The 18,137-nt window shown below is 43.1% G+C and overlaps 1 protein-coding gene across 1 annotated transcript in view; it reads left to right on the top strand.

Moving 5' to 3' along the window:
* Positions 1–18,137, top strand: part of PKHD1 (PKHD1, fibrocystin/polyductin) — a gene marked incomplete at its 5' end in the record, with an annotated part of 169,925 nt that overhangs the window by 132,934 nt on the left and 18,854 nt on the right. Inside the window, one exon of the mRNA XM_027901487.1 lies at positions 8,221–9,226. Within this exon, the coding sequence (XP_027757288.1) occupies positions 8,221–9,226 (1,006 nt within the window). The remainder of the gene's footprint in view (positions 1–8,220; positions 9,227–18,137) is intronic.

Here is an 18,137-nt window from a genome sequence, read left to right as displayed (position 1 = left end):
CCATAAGCAACCCTGAAAGATTTCAGAGCCCTGGTGTGGGGTCATGAAAGGGAAAGTGAGGGGGAGGGCGAAGCCTCCACTGGTTATGAGAAAGGAACTGACACAGGAAATGGTCACATATGGCACAGATTTATTGTGTCCGGGACTTCCCATTCAAAACTCATTATATCCACAGCTCAGAGCAGTGCATGGCATGGCCACATTCATTTTTAGGTCTGGCATCTGACAAAATTGTTGTTGTGCTTTCAGGTAGTGGTGGCAGCTTTATCATTCTTAGGCAAGAGAGACGGTGACTGGAATGACAAAGGCTCTGTCATTCATTGCCCCCCACCTCTGTGTTGAGCCACAGACACCAGTTTGACTTCTGTCAATGAGGTTGCTGGTCAGGAGGTGAGAGAAATCCTTCTGGGCTTTAAATACACCAAAAGGAAACCAGGATTGTCTTAAAGGGAATGAAAATGAGAAGAGCTTTGGTAGTGACATGAGAAATAAGATGATGCTTGCAGAACAGCTTGTTTTGTCAAAGGTGAAATAATTCAGTCCAAAAGATGTTTTTCTTGGCATTTTTCTCTTTCGATCATCTTTCCTGAGAGACAGGATCCCTCTCACACCCAGCTATTTGCTCTTTGGATCATGGTTAATGACTACAGGAGGTTTGTGGGGATAGTTTGTTTGTCTTGCCTGCTTCATGAGAGCATCTAAAAGCTCCAGCAAGGGCCCTGGCTCCTATTTTGCTAACTGCTGTATAAAATGCCATCACTTCCACCTCTTAGCTGTGTACTGATGGCCCTCAGGGAACCTATGAAGACCCAGATTATCTCTCCCATATGAAAGTTCACTCTGTCCCATTCCAGGCCTAAAAACACTTGTGACTGCATTACAATAGGATTTCAGGTAATGACTCCTGCATTGTCCTTCATTCAGTGTTGCAATTTAAGGGTGTTTAATTTGTGGCACTTTTGGGGAAGATATTAATTATGCCGTTTAATGCTTTCAGTCTCCATGAACAATATAATGTCAGGTAACAATTCTTCTGTCACCATATTGGATTTATTCCCAAAACAAGCATTATGGGGACCTTTGTGTTGTCAGGATGGCTAAAATGACTCAAGTCCCTTAATCAATAATGAGAATGAAGACAAAAATTCTCCCTAACTGTGTCTTTCTGATTAAGTTTAATAAAATGATGAACAAGCTGCTCTGGGCCAGTGCCGACAGCAGCAGGAATGGGCCTCTACTGAATCAAGCAGCGCAAGGATAGGGACACTGAAGCTTCCCAGTCACTTCTGCTGCATCAAGAGAACAGTTCCAAGCCCAGTTTGGTCCTAGGCAAACCAGCAGCATCTAAGATATCTCCTGGGCACTTTCCAGAAATTGGCACAATTCAAAAGGGCAGTTTGGAGGTGGCCACTGTCTTTTGGAGAGTGGGTGACTTTCATACCATGGGAGTGCCACAGCAGCTGGCCTCAGGGACAAGGATCTGGACTTGGCACGGGTTATTTTTTAAGTTTTGATGGATAAAATGCTCTAGAATCTCAGTTCCAGATGAGTGATCTGTATACAAACAGCCAAGATATTACCAGGTGTGGCACCTTGTAGTGGCAGCAGGGCATTTGAGAAGATCTGGGCGTTCTAAGGAACATCTCTTAATACAACCTGGTCTTGTCAACCTCATCAAAGGGCACCTCCAGATTTATTGGTTCACCTTCTTTGAGAGGACTCGAGATATATTGTCCTGGCTAGACTATTCTCTTCCCCAATTTTTTGCAGTTTCTTGAGACAGGTTTGACATTTTCTGTCAACTGCAAAGACCAAAGATGATCTCTCTGACTCGAGAGGTTCCTGACCTGTAAATCTACGAAAGCTTGAGCAGCATTTTGGGGGAACATCGCTATATGTATCCTTTGTTCCTGTACTCTTTTTGATCCCTGTTGGAGAGCATCCTGGCCTCAGAGTGTTTCTGGTCTCTCTTCTTAAGACTCTACTTGTACACTGGTGCTTTAGGGTCAGGAATAAGTTATCAGTATTAGTCACTGGGAATTGGAAAAGTGCATTTTTTTTGTTCATGACTTGGAGAGATATATTGTCATCTGTAACACTATGTGCCTTACTTCTTAGACATGGGAGAGCTCTGAAGGGTTGGTATGAACATAAAAATATATAACTGTACGAAAGAGGCAAATAACACTTGATTTTAAAGTGAATAAATAGTTGTAGTGCACGAGAACAATGACTGCAAGACAAGTATTTCGTGGGCTACACCTGCTTTTCTTTGGATTTGTATGTGAAAGGGAAGGGGGAATGCAGATCCTGTGGTGTGTAATAAGAGAGAGTTTTACTACAGACCTTCCTTCAATGGAAGCATTAATAACTGTTTTTTCTCTACTTGGGCACCTACTTTTACAAACCTTGCAGGAACATAATACCTCTGAGTCCACAAAAGTGACTGAAATTGGCCAGGGGGTTCAAAGTTTTTTTATAGAGGAACAGTAAAGAGGAGAGCATAAAACCTCACAGAATGTGATGATATAAGACTTATTTCCTTCCAAAATAATTTCCTTTAAGAGAAAGAATTAACAACCTAAAGCGAACACTCTTATTTTTATTTACATGGTCCCTACTATGAGCACATAGTTATGTGTGTGTGTGCTGTCATGCTTTAACCCCAGCATAGGGCATCTCAGCTCATTCACTCTCTCCTGGTGGGATGGGGAGAGAATTGGAAGGGTAACAGGGAGAAAACTTGTGGGTTGAGGTAAAGTCAGTCATATGAACAAGCAAAGTAAAATAAGGAATTCTTTCACCACTTCACAAGGTCAGGCAGGTATTCAGGCATCCACAGCAAAGCAGGGCTCCATCCCATGTAACAGGGACTTGGGAAAACAAACTCCATCACTGTGAATGTGTCTCCTATTTGTCATCTTCCCCCAGCTTTATATGCTGACCATGAAGTGATATTGTCTGGGATATCCCCACTGTCAGCTGGGATCAGCTGTCCCTGCTGTGTCTCCTCCCAGTTTCTTGTGCACCCCACAGCCCCATAACAGTTATTACAAAGAAAATTAACTCTCCCTGAGCCAAAAGCAGCACATGTGAACCCAAATGAACAAAAGCACTGAGCCACCGTGCCTTCCTATGCATGTGTGCCCAACATACATCTTGTGAGAAACCAGCCACAGGTGTTGCTTGATGTTGCATATCTGTGTGTTTATCCCCCATGGAATGCTGACAAATTCAATCCCTAACTTACAGTTGGTAGGATTTCTAAAAACAATGGGAGATGCCTTATCTCAGCATATCCACCAAAGCTGATGGGTTTGTTTTCACTTACTGTGTAAAGATTTAAAAAATCAGTGTCTGCAGAGCTGTTGCTGACACAGCATGAGTGTGTAGGCATGAAGACCTTGTTAAAGGGGTTAGACAGGAAAATCAAGGCCGAAATGATTTACAGGGAACATCTGAACTCAAGAAACAGGAAACTTTTCCTATAACAAAAAGCCACAACTGACCTCAGAATAATTTCCCTTTTTTAGATTTCTGAGGTGCTATTGCTAGACCCTTTTTTTTTTTAAATTTTCTTTTATTTGCCATTTGAATGTCAGCAGGTCAAAAGGAACAGTTAACGCTGATGAATATTTCCCCCTCAGCAAAGATATGTGCTGGCCAGCCCAAGGCCAAGGAATTGCAATTTCTAAACAGTGTCCCATTTATCTCTCCCCTCCCCCTTCCTCCCCTCCTCGCTTTTATATTTTTTGTAGCTATAATTGTAGTTAAATTAGAAATAACTGACGGGGAAATCCAGTCGGATGGAAAGAAAATTGTGAGAGATTTATTTTATTTTGATAAAAAACTGACACTCCCTTTTGTTTTTGTCAAAAAAAAGACTCTATTTTTCCTTGTACCATGAATTGTGAAATCTATCATGAAATGGGTAAAAATTATTGAAGCAAATGGTGGTGTTAACCTGAAGGGGAAAATCATTAATGTTGATGTATTTCATTCAATTTTAAATGTAGAATTTATTTTATTTTATTTTATTTGTTTGGCGTTGGGGAAGCAGGGAAAAGGCAGGAGACTTGCAAAGGACTCTGCGTGCCTTTAAGTCAAAATATCTATTTTAAAAAATGCTCTTCCCTCCTTCCACCCTTCTCCATTTTTCTAAATAAAGGATATGAGATGGTGATGGTGGTGGGGGGTTTTTTTCCTGAGCAAAGAGGACCCCCTCGGCACATTTTTCTTTTCAAATGTGAAATGAGGTGGAAAATCCTCATTTCACGACAGGAAGGACAAATATTGACACAAAGTTAATATTTGTCAGGAGCCCTAGAAGCAACCTGAGTGTTGAAGTCTCATCTAGACATAGATGTTGCTGTGTCTGTGTATGTGTGCAGATGGATATAAATAAATAATAAATTTGGCTTGATGATGGGGGGAAGCTGCAGAAAGCAAAGTCTGAGCAATTATCTGCAGAGGGTGAGCACACACATTCTCCAAGTATCATTTCTCTCTCCTTGCATGGAGCAGGACACACAAATGGTACACCTGCCCGTGTGTGCACCCAAAACACTCATGCCCTCGTCCTCTGCCTGGGTGCATAAAGATCCCAGCACAACGTTCAACCTCATCCGTGAACACATTGCTACAGATATGAACACCTTCTCCATCTTTCCTGCCAGTTTGTGCTTGATTCTTTTTCCCCATTTTTTCCCCCATTTTGTCCCCCCTCTCACACGCACAAATGTGGGTGCAAACCCACGTACAAATAGAACCTGTTTAATCTGATTTCCCCCATTGCAGGGGGGGATGCTTCTGGAATTTATCACCGTTATTGTTCATCGCCAATGTAAATAGCACATGTCAGCTCAATATTCAGTGGTCACTCAGTATTTATTAAGTCCTGTCCACTCTGGCCTTTTTTAGAGGAAAGCCCCAGGGCAGATTAGCTGCTGGCCCTGACACGCCTCGTCACTTATCTACTCCCATTGATTATGAGAGTCAGCTGTGGCCAGGACTCACTTTTTTCCTTCTCCTCTCAGACCCCTCTTACAAGCACCCCTGCTTGGATTTTCATGAGGAAATAATCAGATTAGGGCTTCAGTGGCGAGTTCATATGGAGTTCTCTTTCTCCAATGTGCTACTAACTGAATAAACGTGTTTTGTGGTAAATTGTAAATGACATTATGATTACTAAGGCCAGCATGGGTTTCATTTAAAAGTGATCGAAATTGCAGGCTGCAGAAATTGTGACTGGCAGATAAGGCCATTTGGAAGGGGACAAGCAATGATGCGTGTGTGTACATGGGTGTGAGAGTGTGTGTGTGTGTGTGTGTGTGTGCAGGAAAATGAGTCAGCCCGCTCTGCAAGGCAGGCAGGGCAAAGGAAAGTCCTGGGAAATCATGAAATATCAGCAAATCCTATTTGTAGACATGAGAGGGGGGAGATGGGGTATTTCCAGGAGAGCAGAGGATGGGATCTGTCAGGCTCTGTGGGCTGGCTGCCGGCACATCCTCCCAGTGCTCCAGGACAAAGCCGAATGTCTCCGAGCTCAGCGTTTCCACTTCTTCTTCTGAACGGAATTGCTTCTCTCTATCCCTTTGCCCCCAGCAAACACTGAGAGCAAAATACTTGCACTGATAAAGCAAAAAAAAAACCCAGCAAAAAATAAAACCAGCAAAAAAACCTCCAATCAAAAACACAAGGAAAGGCAAGAAAAGGAAGCAAAATCCTAAGCTGGTGTCTAAAAATAGGGGCTTCTGCAGAAATCCTCTCTCATGGAACATCCTCCCTGAACAGAGCTCGACATTTATGTAATATTATTGCTCCCCTCGGTGACATGCAGAGTGACAGCTTGTTCTGGGAAATGCTCCCAGACCATGGTCTGCACATGAGGATTCCCCTTGAAATAGATAATAGGTGTCTGCAAGACCCAGGCATTGAGATGTAACTGAAGGCAGACCTCAGAATAATTTAATAGTCATAGAATGGTTTGGAATAGAAGGGTCCATAAAGATCATCTTGTTCCATCCTCCCTACTGTGGGCAGGGATGCCTTCCACTAGACCAGTTTGCTCAGAGCTCCATCCAACTTTTCTCATAGTTCATTTCTTTTCCAGGAGTCTGCTATTTTTCTCTAGCAGAAAGTTTCATATAATGTGTCCTTGATAAGGGGGAAGTCCTTTTAGTCATCCAAAAGTTTGTGACTCTCAAGGATGTTGCTGTCCCTTGTGTTTGATCTGATTTGAACACGTGTCCCTGAAGGTGCTGAATGAGGAGCATGGTTAGTTGAGACATTGGCCACACTTTGCCCAACATGTTTGTGAGCTCAGCTAACTAAAGAAGGGGCAGGCTAGGTGAGGGAAGGACGATTCTAGCTGGCTACCACAGCAAATTCCTCCTTTGATATTATTTTGAAGAGAGGAAGGAAAAACAGAAACACACATCTTTTCCTAAGATGCTCCAGGCAGAAGTGTTTATGTTTTTGGTGCCCGTGTCTGAACTCTAACTTTTGTTCTCTCTTTATAATCAGTGATGATCTCATCATTACAGCCTGAGGCACAACTTCTCTCATCTTAAAGCAGAGACCTATATTTGGTTAGATGGAGTACACTGTAAACTTATAGCACCTTTCAGTACCAGGAGGGGCTGCAAGAGGGACTCTGGTCAAGGGTATGGAGTGACAGGACAAGGAGGAATGGCTTCCCACTGCCAGAGGGCAGGGTTGGATGGGATACTGGGAAGGAATTCTTCCCTGTGAGAGTGGTGAGGCCCTGGCACAGGTTGCCCAGAGAATTGGTGGCTGCCCCATCCCTGGAAATGTCCAAGACCAGGTTGGATGGGGCTTGGAGCAACCTGGTCTAGTGGAAGGTGTCCCTGCCCATGGAAGGTGGTTTGAACCAGATGATCTTCAAGGTCCCTTCAACCCAAACCATTGTGTGATTCTATCATTCTAACTCAGAAGACTGTGTGGATTGTCTCTTCTGTACAGAGCCTTCCATAAAAGGATCCTTTTGACTTGTCTCCACAGACACTTGGGAGGGGATTTAGTGGCAAATTCTGACATATGTGTAGGGTTTGGGCTCCTTTTGTATTCAGTGAAAGAATAAAGTATTACCTAAAGGGGCTTTTGCACTCCCATTGACTGTGTTTTATATCTACAGATGCTGCAGCTACCAAAAGAAGTCCAAGTGACACTATGCACTTGTGCTCAAGTGACAGGTTCTACCTCTGGTCAATAAAGTTATAGGATAGTAAAGTATAATCCAGACGACTAAACAGAAGTCTTTTAGGGTGAACTCCATGTTTTTAAACTGCTCTGTCTGTGCTGATGGCTGGGGAATTGGGCATGCTTCAGTTACCACAAGTGTGTGTTTAGCGTATTTTCTGCTGCTGTGGAGTGTCCCACCAGCCCTCCAGCTGCCATCCTTGCAGGGCAGAAATCTTCTGTAGACCCTGTGTCACATGTCTCAGGTCACTCAGGGCATCCCATGCAAATCTCGATGTCTGCCTATGGGTAAATGGTTTAAACTTCAGATCTCCACTGACTGCAGTGGGAGTTTAGATGCTTGGAGCACGTGTAAGAATCTCCACTATTAGTAGGTATCTGAATCTGGTGCTTTCTTCTATCTCTAAAACTTGATGATGTCATCACTGGAGTAGATAATAATATTCTGGTCCTTTCTAGGTGTGATTTTTTTTGTTTTGTTTTGGCTTTGTTCTGGTTTTTTTGTTGGGGTTTGATTTGGGGTTTTTGTTTTGGTGTTTTTGTTTGTTTGTTTGTTTGTTTAATATAATCCTTGTGAGTGGGATGACATGTCTTCACGGAAGTTGAATTATCTTCCCAAAGAATTGCAGTCAAGCCCTGATGTGTTGCCCTGTACAGGCTTGGAACCAGTAGAATGTATAAGATATGAGGACATAGGGGTGTAGTGCTGGATCAGATCAAAGGACCATCTAAATTTGATATCTAAAGAATGAGGTAAGCATGTATGATACTTTTCTGTCTGTTAGCAGTCTTCAACCATTTTCAACCCAAAGAAGTAGATGTGGTTTGTACCTACTTAACATCTGTTAGTGTTCAGCCTTCTCTTAAAATTATGTAAAATTTTAGCCCTGACAAAAGTGACTTTGAGCTTCGAGTGGAAAAATAAGCAACTGTAAAACAAAATGTTGAGATGCTGTCCAAAACAATTTCCCCCCCTCATTTCCCTTTTTTCTCTTCCAGGAATTTACAGAGATGACAATAAGTGCATCTTCAAGCCCTCAGTACAAGGCTACTTCTGTAAACAGGCAGATCATGCTCTTGTCATCCTAGAAATCCTAGACTCCAGTGTGGACAGCCAGAGACTGTTCCCAGTGGTAACAATGACTGGCAGCTTTATGGACACCTTCAGTGACGTGGCTTCACACACTTGGTGTTACCCCACGGAGCATCGTTCTACTCTATTTTCTGTGCTGCCATCCCCCAAGCTCACCACGGTTTGCTTCCCAGACCTCCCACCTCTGGCTTTCAGACTCTTCCTCCTCAGTGGCCAAAACACAACCAGGCTGCCCGTGGCCATATTCTACAATGAACCACTCAGCCTTCGTGTTTTCATTCAAGGCAAATATGTCTCTCCAAACCCATCTTCTTTTTCACTGAATGATGGGGCAGGAGCCAATTACTTCAGCTTTGAGGACAATCTCCTCTATGTTCTCCTCCATGAGACTGAACCTGTAGAAATAGTTGCTGGCCTCTCCGTTCTTGTGGCTTTCACTGTAACTGAGTCTGCTGGGGAAGAAGATGAGGCAACTATAACACATCGACTGGCTGATTTCTTGAAGCTTGGCCATGACCTAGTCAGAGTAGTCCATCACGTGCCGGGAGGTGAAAGCATGTTGAAGGTAATCTCAGCCAACGCCAGCAAAAAGAAGTATCACTGCCCTAACATGGCCTTTTGCACAGCCTTTCACAGCAGATATGGCCCACAGGAAGTGGGGAGGCAACCAGTGAGCACCCGGGCTCTGCAGCCATCTGATACAGCTGGTCCGTCCAGGGTGCTGATCATCGAACTTGGTGATCCGCCACGTCATCCAAGAAATGAGTTGACAAGTGACAGCTTAAAGAGTTTGGCCAGAACAATTATCAACACTCATCAAACTGGAGACCTTCAGAGAGGCCTTGGCTTGCCAGTTGAGACCTTAATGGTGACTCAGTCTGGCTTGCTGTCCCCAGCAGAAGGTAACAGGAGGTAAGTGTCAGATACATCATCATCAGATACTGATTTAAGTGTAGTGAATCAATTTATCCACTCCATCTGCTCATTAAACAAGTTCCCCATTGGCTGAAATATGACTACCCATGCTGAAACACAGAAAGTTTCCATGACTTTCCCAGAGAAGCTGTGGCTGCACCATCCCTGGAGGTGTCCAAGGCCCGGTTGGATGGGCTTGGAGCAACCTGGTCTAGGGGAGGGTGTCCCTGCCTGTTGAAATGAGATGGTATTTAATATCCCTTCCAACCCAAAGCATTGAATTATTCCCTGATTCTCTGAATATAGAGCTATGCCCAAGTACTAGCTGGACTCCTGTGTGGGAACTACCATGTTATTTTGGTGCTAGTGAATCTCTGTAGTGCAGAGACGTCCATGAGGCTTTTAACTAGGAACAGAATTACTGTGAGCCTGCCTTGAAATTGTAAAGTATTGGGTAAAGTCAATGTTTTCAGAGACATTCAGACTGTCACAGCTCTTAAATTCTAAAAAATTAAATCTATAAATATTTACAAATTAATGTTGCAACAGAGATGTGTTATTAAAGATGAGTTGTTGCCTCATCTAATCTATAGGTCTAAACCTTTATTCATATAGCTTTAAAATTTAAGAGCCAGAAAAGTCTGTTTAATCTCTATTTCAATCTCCTACATGATACAGACCACTGCTCTTCACTTTGATACTCCAGTGTTGAACTCTCTTTTTGGCTAAAATTACAGAAAATCATCTGGTCTAGAAGCTACGAGACCTGGACACATTAAATACCTGAATGTGTGCCTAGATGTTGGATGCCATCCTTGTTCTTGCTGTCACAAGTACTCACCCACTTTGTCTTGGGAGTCTCTCTCTCTCCAGCTTCCCATGAGAGCTTCTTGTTCTTTCCTCCACTTATACATCAAAGAGTTTCTGGGCATTGACTCTTCTTCCTCCTCCTCCAGATACCTCAAGAGCAATCAAATCACTTAACTGACTGCTCTGAAAAAAATTGAAAGATCTGAGTTCTTGTGTTTCCTTCCCTGTCTCTGTTTTCTGAATCCTTTCGGAAATGTGCATAAAGGAAAGTCCACACTTTTCCTTCATGATGGATTCCCCAGTGTTGGACACTTTTGAGATGCGGCTGGGCAGGATGCTGGGCCACCTTGTCTAGATCATGCTTCTCCCAGGAAAGGTTGGGCCAGATGATCCTTGAGATCCCTTCCAACCTGGTATTATATGATATCAGTACCATACACAAAAGTGCTATTAAATCCCATTTTTACTGGCACAATTCAATGATCCTATTTTCCCATTTTCCCACAGAAATAAATAGGAGAGCTCAGTCTTCTCTTTGCTCACTGTGTTCTCTATTTCCTTTTCAGTTCTAGGTTTCCAGAACCTGATTCACTCAGTTTGTTCACCCAGATCTTGCATCCCACATGATTTAGGTGCCCGTGTTCAAGTTTTCTCTCCATAATTTATCAGCCCACAAATCCTTCCATGCATTTTATCAGCAGTAGCTTTGTATTTGTATCTTGATGCAGATACAACAACAGTCCTGCAGCTGATTTTGGCAGAACAACACAGGACACTCCTTTGCTTTACAATAATTTCCCCTTGGAGCTCTCTTTTGAGCTCTACTAGTTACCAAGTTTATGGTCAGTTTTGTACATACTAATTTTTTATTGATATTCTATACAAAAACTCACTTTTCGAAGGTCATTCCTCTTTTTCACAGCCCTTTCCACAGCCCAAGAAACAACCCTTTCTCTCCCTCCTTCCTCTGTCCCCATCTTGCTCTTTTCAGCCTCTTGCAGCCACTATTTGCACAGCCCAGATGGGAGCCCCTGTTTGCAGAGCAGGCTGTGAGGAGCAGGGCCGGGGTGGGAGCAGACAGCAGAATATTTCAGCCTCAAATCCTGACTCTGTATTAAAAGCATATGGGTAATATGGAAAAGGTAATATCCCATCTGTTTTTAATAGGGGACATGGGATTTGATGTTTGGCAACCTCATTGTGTACTCTCTTGATATTGCATAATGTTGTTTTTTGATGTTGTGCTCTACTGAGCCTTACCCAAGTATAAGCCTATTCCATCTAGGCAAGAAAGAAATTGGATTTGTCTAAGACTTACTCTCTCTAATTAATACCATATCCTCTACCATTTACTGCTGACCCCTGTACCATCCTGATGTCTGCCAGTGATACAAACTACTACTGACATGCTTAACTTTTCTACTAGACACTGTGTGGCTTGAGGTAGAGAGTCACTCACAGTGAGGACACTGGCCTGTGATTGTAGGAATCTTTATTTTGCTTTATTGTTTTGGTTTTGGTTTGTTGCTTCCAAGTGTGGGTTGTTTTGTTTTTGTTTTTGTTTTTTTTTTTTGTGTGTCTTTTTTACTCTGAGGGTTTTTGTTGTGGTGTTGTATTAAGCACAGTCAGAAAATGTTATTTGCAAGAACAAATCTTAAATCAGGGCCAAAGTCTGAAGGCACACAGTATTTTTGAACAGCAGAACTAACATCACTATTGTTAGTGGGGGTCTTTGTGTTACACTGTAGGACACTGCAAAATGGGACAGCAGAAAAGTGACGTAGGAGGTTTTGCAGTGGGTGGTGGAGTCCTGGCACAGTTTGCCCAGAGAAGCTGTGGCTGCCTCACTCTGGAGGTGTCCAAGGCCAGGTAGGACAGGGCTTGGAGCAACCTGGGATAGCAGAAGGTGTCCCTGCCCATGGCAGGGGATGGGAAATAGATGATCTTTGAGGTCATTTCATGATGCTATTATTTATACCATCCCAATCACATGGTCCCAAGAGATCACCTAAAGGAGGGAAGATCTGTGTGCCATCAAAGGAACCTCAAGGCTGCCTTTTTTCAAGTACAAATGACATCTCCACACTGGGACTGCTCTCCCAGCTGAGGTTTGTCTCCCTGTCTCTGCATGCTCTGTGAAAAAATTCCAAGCAGCAAGGACCAGGAGAGGTCCCTAGGAAGAGCTTGTTTTACTGTGAGGACAAGAGTAGTGCTGACTTGAAGCCATAGATTCTCTGTCCCAATTAGGGGAAGAGCTAGGATATATAATGAAGAGAACACCCAGATCAGCAGGTCATGGACCAGATCAGTTCTCATCCATCCTTGGCTGCTCAGGCCCCTCTGCAGTGTTATTTATTGCTCCTCATCAGTCATAGCTTTTCTGAAATTACTCATGGCTGACATTTCTGATGCAATAAAGCCACAGATAACTTGTGAATGAAATCAGGGCTTTCCTGTTGGGACATGTACTATCCCTACTGTCTATCTGTCTCTTTTTGCTGGCACAAGCAAGGATAATGGGGCTGGGATTACAAGTCAGGATGAGTATTCCAGTGTATTTTTCTGCTTTCAGCCCTGAGTTGTGCAAAACTCAGTTGGGCTGTCAGATATACACAGAACCTGCAGTCCTGCCCAGCCCATCTCCCTGTGTCTTCAAACTAGTGACTCCTCTGGCATCATTATCTCTCTCTACCTCAGGAAGGTTGCAGTGAGATGTGGTCTCTTATCCCAGATAATAAGTGACAGGCCAAGAGGAAATGGCCTCAGGTGGAGCCAGGAGAGGTTTAGATTGGATATTAGGGAACATTTCATCACTAAAGGGATGGTCAGGCACTGGAGTGGGCTGCCCAGGGCGGTGGTGGAATCACCATCCCTGGAAGTGTTCAAAAGGCACGTGAATGTGACACTTGGGGCAACAGTGTAGTGGTGAGCACGGTGGTGCCAGGTTATTGGTTGGACTAAATGGTCTTAGAGATATTTCCCAACTTTAATGATTCTGTGATTCTGTGAGACAACAACAAAAAGGTGTTTGATCTGCACAGACTGGATGTTCATCTTTGCAGCCCAGGAGAGCGAGGCTGAAGGGAGCCTTGGAATCCCTGCTGTTCCCGAGTATCTAGTCAGTAAGCGTGTATATCAAAGTATATACATTGCCAAGCCTTTAAAAAAATTTCTTGCCTGTTATGATTTGAAGTGCTTTTCCACATGGTTTTAATTTAACTCCTTTGTTAGGGTCACCTCAAGCACGGCTCATTAATTTGTCAAGAGAAGACAGAAGTGATTGCTGTGACTGCTGTAGTCGTGCACAGCTGGAGAGTCAGAGATGCCTATCACAAAGTTTATCTTCCTGTGAATATCTCTGTGTAACATTTACAGTGATGTATTTACAGACTGAAATCTGTGGTTTGAAAATTTTTCTAATATCAATATAAATATGAAAGAACAAGAGATCACAACAGTGGATGTATTGTGTGTGTGTAAGTGCCTTTTTACAAAATAAGAAATATTATTCTGAACATCCTCCAGAAGCCATTTAGTCCATATCCCCACACTAGAGCAGGGTACTTTACTCCATTCTGATGGACTTTTAAACTGCTACAAACTGAAATATTTCTTTGTTAAGTTTGGGGTAGCCTCTGAAAAACTGTGTGTGTGTGCAGGAAATAATGGTGTTTGAGACTCACAGCAAGGAATAAAAGGGAAGAAAATCATCAAAGAACTGCTCATTCCAACAGCAATGCTCATGCAGAGCACTAAATGAGATATTACCACTAATTCTCTGTGTCACATGGCACATACACAGGCAGACGGGGCTAGAGCTTCAAATGAGATGAATTCTGACACTGACACAGAGTGCTTGGATTTGGTAACCTTTGGGCAGGTTTCAGGCAGGCTGGGGCATGGAATTGCACAGGGTTTTACAGAAGGGACATGACAACTTCTTTCCTGTGTAGGGATCCAACTTTTTCTTTGGTGAGCAGGCAAAGGCAGGATGCTAAAAATCCCCATGTCAGAGCAGCGGCTGTTGCAGCACTTGAGGTTCTATCACGATTTTATCTGCCACATACCCCTGAAGTGAAGGTGTGGGAAAGATGATACTCGGGATTTTAACCTAACCTTAAAATTTCCTTTAAATTAAACTTAGTTAATTTTAGGTCAGATGTTCACAGGAACAGTGTAAAGAGCATATTCTTGTGGAGAATGCGCCACTCTCACCTGTTCATGTGCAAACAGGACAAACTCAGTTCAAATAGGTACAGGGAAGCACATTTAAGATGATTATGAAAATGGAATTTATTAAGATGAAAGGAATAGAATCATAGAGCCATTTAGTAAAGAACCTGTTTAACTTGTCAAAGCAAATCTGGGGAGATATTGTCCTATCTGTGAAGATACCTTGGAAGAGTAAATACTAGAGAGGAATCTCTAGACACTGATGGACAATGACAGCACAGGAATAAATGGGTATAGGGTATCAAGAAGTAAATTTGCATTTAAAAAAAGAAGTAGGTTCCTCCTCAGATAATAAACTGGAAGAATCTTGCAATAGAACAGGAAAAAGACCATTTCCCATTCAATAATATTTTTGTGACTTGTTTTCCCCCCCTAGCCACATGGCCAAAGCTATATTCTGAATTTTATTTATTTATTTATTTAGTAGTAATTTGGGGATAGTTAAGGTGGCCGATATCTCAATTAGCAACCTAATAAAACAGTGTAAAAGTGCCTATGAATAACCTTGAGGGTTTCTAATCAAAAGAGTAGGATTCTGTATTGGGATTTTTATAGGAGAAACAGAATAAGAACTTTAATGAGAATAAAGTGAAGGTTAATAGATGCAAGGGAGTCTTGTATAGGACTGTGTAATCACGTTGCACTTTGGGGATCAGATGAATTTCATTATTTTGATCTCAGTTCATAATTCTTTTCATACTGGAAAACTGAGTAGTGGTGATGTGGTTCAAAAGGGGTAGTTGGTCATCATGAGCTCAGAGACTCAGACTCACCTTCCCTCACTGAAGATAGTGACAATGCACCTGGAAACAGTTTACAAGGAGTCATTATGGGCCCAAGAAAGGGAATTTTTTCATCACACAGCCTTTTGCTAAAGTTTTGCTTCTGGTGGAACTGAAATTGGACATCAAAGCCGAATTGCCAGTGTCAGGAAGGCACAGTCATACCAGGGATGAGGATGCGACATAAGGTCTCTAACTATATAAATCTTAGGCCCCAGATCTACTATTTTAGCATCTTCTCTTCAAACTGAATTCAGAGAGGGGAAACTGAGGGGGCATCTTTTGACCTGCATTCATGATCAGTAGAGGAATTGACCTGCAGCTCAAGCAGAAAGGTTTTACACTCAGGGACTATTCCAAACAAGCACAAAATATGATGTCTGTCCATAAAGTTGTCTGGTTTTTAGGGGGAAAATACCCAAACCAATCAGAGCAGTCTGCCCCTTTGTGCATGATCCTTTTGTGAACCAGTATTTCCCTTGCAAGTTTTAAAACAAATCTTTCAACTGCCTCTCTATAAGAGCCATGGAAGTTCATGTTGCTACTGCAAATCAGATGATGGTTTTTCACCACTTCTCTCCTGGTCAGGAAACCTTCTGATAGTGCAGGGGCTAAAGGGTCTGTCATCAAGATACATTTCACTTCTGGGCTTAAATTTTAAACTAAATTTTTGTTAGTATCTGCTGTGCATGGTAAACCTACGTAAAAACAGTCATTCCCATTCAAAGATGACTCCTTTGAATTTCAAGAATCAGGTGATTAGAAGTGCTACCCACCATGTAGCTGTGGTGAAAACCACAGCTTGCTCTGACAATGACCTTCCAAAATTCAACTGGTTCCTCTGCAGGATGGGAGCAGCAGGTAGGTAGGGTGAAAGGAGAATGGGAGAGAGCAGAGGAGGAGGAATGTGCAGAGGTTAGGAGAGACTCGGGAAAAGGAGCATGGAACTTTGCAGGTCTCTATGGGATAAGGGAGGGGTACATTTCTATATGTTCCCCACATCAGTGTGGGCCTTTGAAATGGAAGGGTTTGTGTTATTACATCTCAGTTAAAAATGAAGAGGATCAGCTCAAGAGAAGCTATTCCCAATTCCAATGTTCCCCTAGAAGTTCCTGCTGAGTGGACACGTGCGGGAGTGTCTCCATCACCTTCCTCAAGCATTGGAAGGAGATCTGGTCCCAGCACTGCTACCCCAGCACTGTCAAACAAAACCTGCCTTGCTCATGTCATATATGGATCCATTCTCCCCCTTAATAATTACTGAGACCTGCAGTACAAGGGATGATTTACACAACACAGGCACAACAGCAGAGAGGAGCTGCCAGCCACATCTCCAAGGGACCAATCCTTTCCCCATTCCACCTTATTTAACACGTGAGTGGTGTCACCTCCATCAGCAGAGCTTGTCTGCTGTGACATTCGAGTGAGTGACGCCTGTGTCACCTCCCAGGTCAGGCTGCTTTGCTGTTCCATCACGCTCTTGACCACTGCTGTGTTTGGGGGGGGGGGGGAGGAAGAGAGAAAAATTCTTCCACATGCTTTGCTAAGCAGGAATCTGGTGAGCAAAGGGTTAAATGGCTTGGGGTGCTGGGTCTTTGTGGGGAAGTGTGCATGTGCATACATGTATAGAAGTGTACATATATACATATATATATATATATATATATGTACACACAGAGGCACCTTGGTTTGGCTGTAGGACCTTGTGCCCGCAGGCCACAGTCACATTATCATCTGGAAATTGGATAACGACAGCACAATGACAAATCCAGGTTGCTTGCAATAAGGTGCTAATCCCTTTGCTTTAATATCGGAGCAGCGTGTAATGATGTTTGGACATCACTCCAGTTTACTGACGACCCCACTGGGGCCGGCAATAGAAGCCTACAACTGTCTAACAAGCCATCAGGTGACCGCCGTCGTCAAAGCAACGGGGGATGCAATCTAATCTTCCCTCCATCCCTTCCAGCTCCCAATAAGGACCAGATTATAGAAGTGGCCCATCAATGCTTGGTAACTCGAATCAATTAACGTTAATTCGCACAATGCTATGATGTATTGTGATCACTTTCATTTCGGAGAAGGGGGAAGAAATTGCTATAATTCACCTAAAATGAGGTTGTCTATGGTGCTGAGGTATTAATTGGGTGTCCATATTAAATGGAAAAGGAGCACGGTAGTGAAGGAAAAGTGGATGAGTGACTCTCTTGGCTGCTATTGACCTATCAGAAGAAGACAGTGCCCTTTTCCTTTGCTTTTATCTATTACAGTTTTCCCTATTGCGTGTCAAGTTGATGTATTATAAAAAATTCATTTGGTGACCTTCCACCCCCCTAGCAGATTAAACAATTTCACTGGGATGGCATCATTAACAGGGCCTTGCATTTAATGATGATTTCTCTAAAAGGCCACGGAGATTCGATTTTAAGCTAACAGATTTATTGCACTATTATAACATATCGTAAAAAACTGTACCACCTACGGTCTGGTTTTAGGATAGAAACTGTTTAAGAGTTTATGTGGAGCTTAAAGTGGTATTACCTTGGGATACGAGGCAGCAGCAAAGCTCTGACCTCCGGCGGGATGCTGTTTACATTTAATAAAAGGCCTTTCTCCCACAGTAAACTTGGGGAGTGTGTTATGAACGAGGCCTGGCTTAGCTCTTCACTGCTGGCTTTGTAAATAGGAGTATTTCCACTCATCTACAGCAATTAGTGAAAGCCACTAACGAATCTGTTTCTCTCCTATCTGAGGCATCTGCTCAGTCCCCCTCCTTCTACAAGTTTCTCGTGACCCCACATCCAGACACTTCACCAGCTTTGTTGCCCTAAACAAGGGTCTAGAGGGGAAGTCATCCAAAGAATTGCTGAGGTCATTTGGTTTGCTCAGCCTGGAGAAGAGGAGATTGAGGGGAGACCTCACGGTGGCCTGCAGCTTCCTCATGAGGGGAAATGGAGGGGTAGGCACTGATCTCTTCTCTCTGCTGACCAGCAGTAGAGCCCAAGGGAATGGCATGAATATGTATTGTGGGGGTTTAGGTTAGATGCCAGGGAAAGGTTCTTCACCTAGAGGATGTTTGAACA

This window comes from Empidonax traillii, unplaced genomic scaffold, assembly GCF_003031625.1.
Source record: "Empidonax traillii isolate 1590-97213 ecotype Southwest subspecies unplaced genomic scaffold, ASM303162v1 scaffold788:size291989, whole genome shotgun sequence".
Taxonomy (NCBI): domain Eukaryota; kingdom Metazoa; phylum Chordata; class Aves; order Passeriformes; family Tyrannidae; genus Empidonax; species Empidonax traillii.
This window is presented reverse-complemented; position numbering and strand designations above follow the sequence as displayed.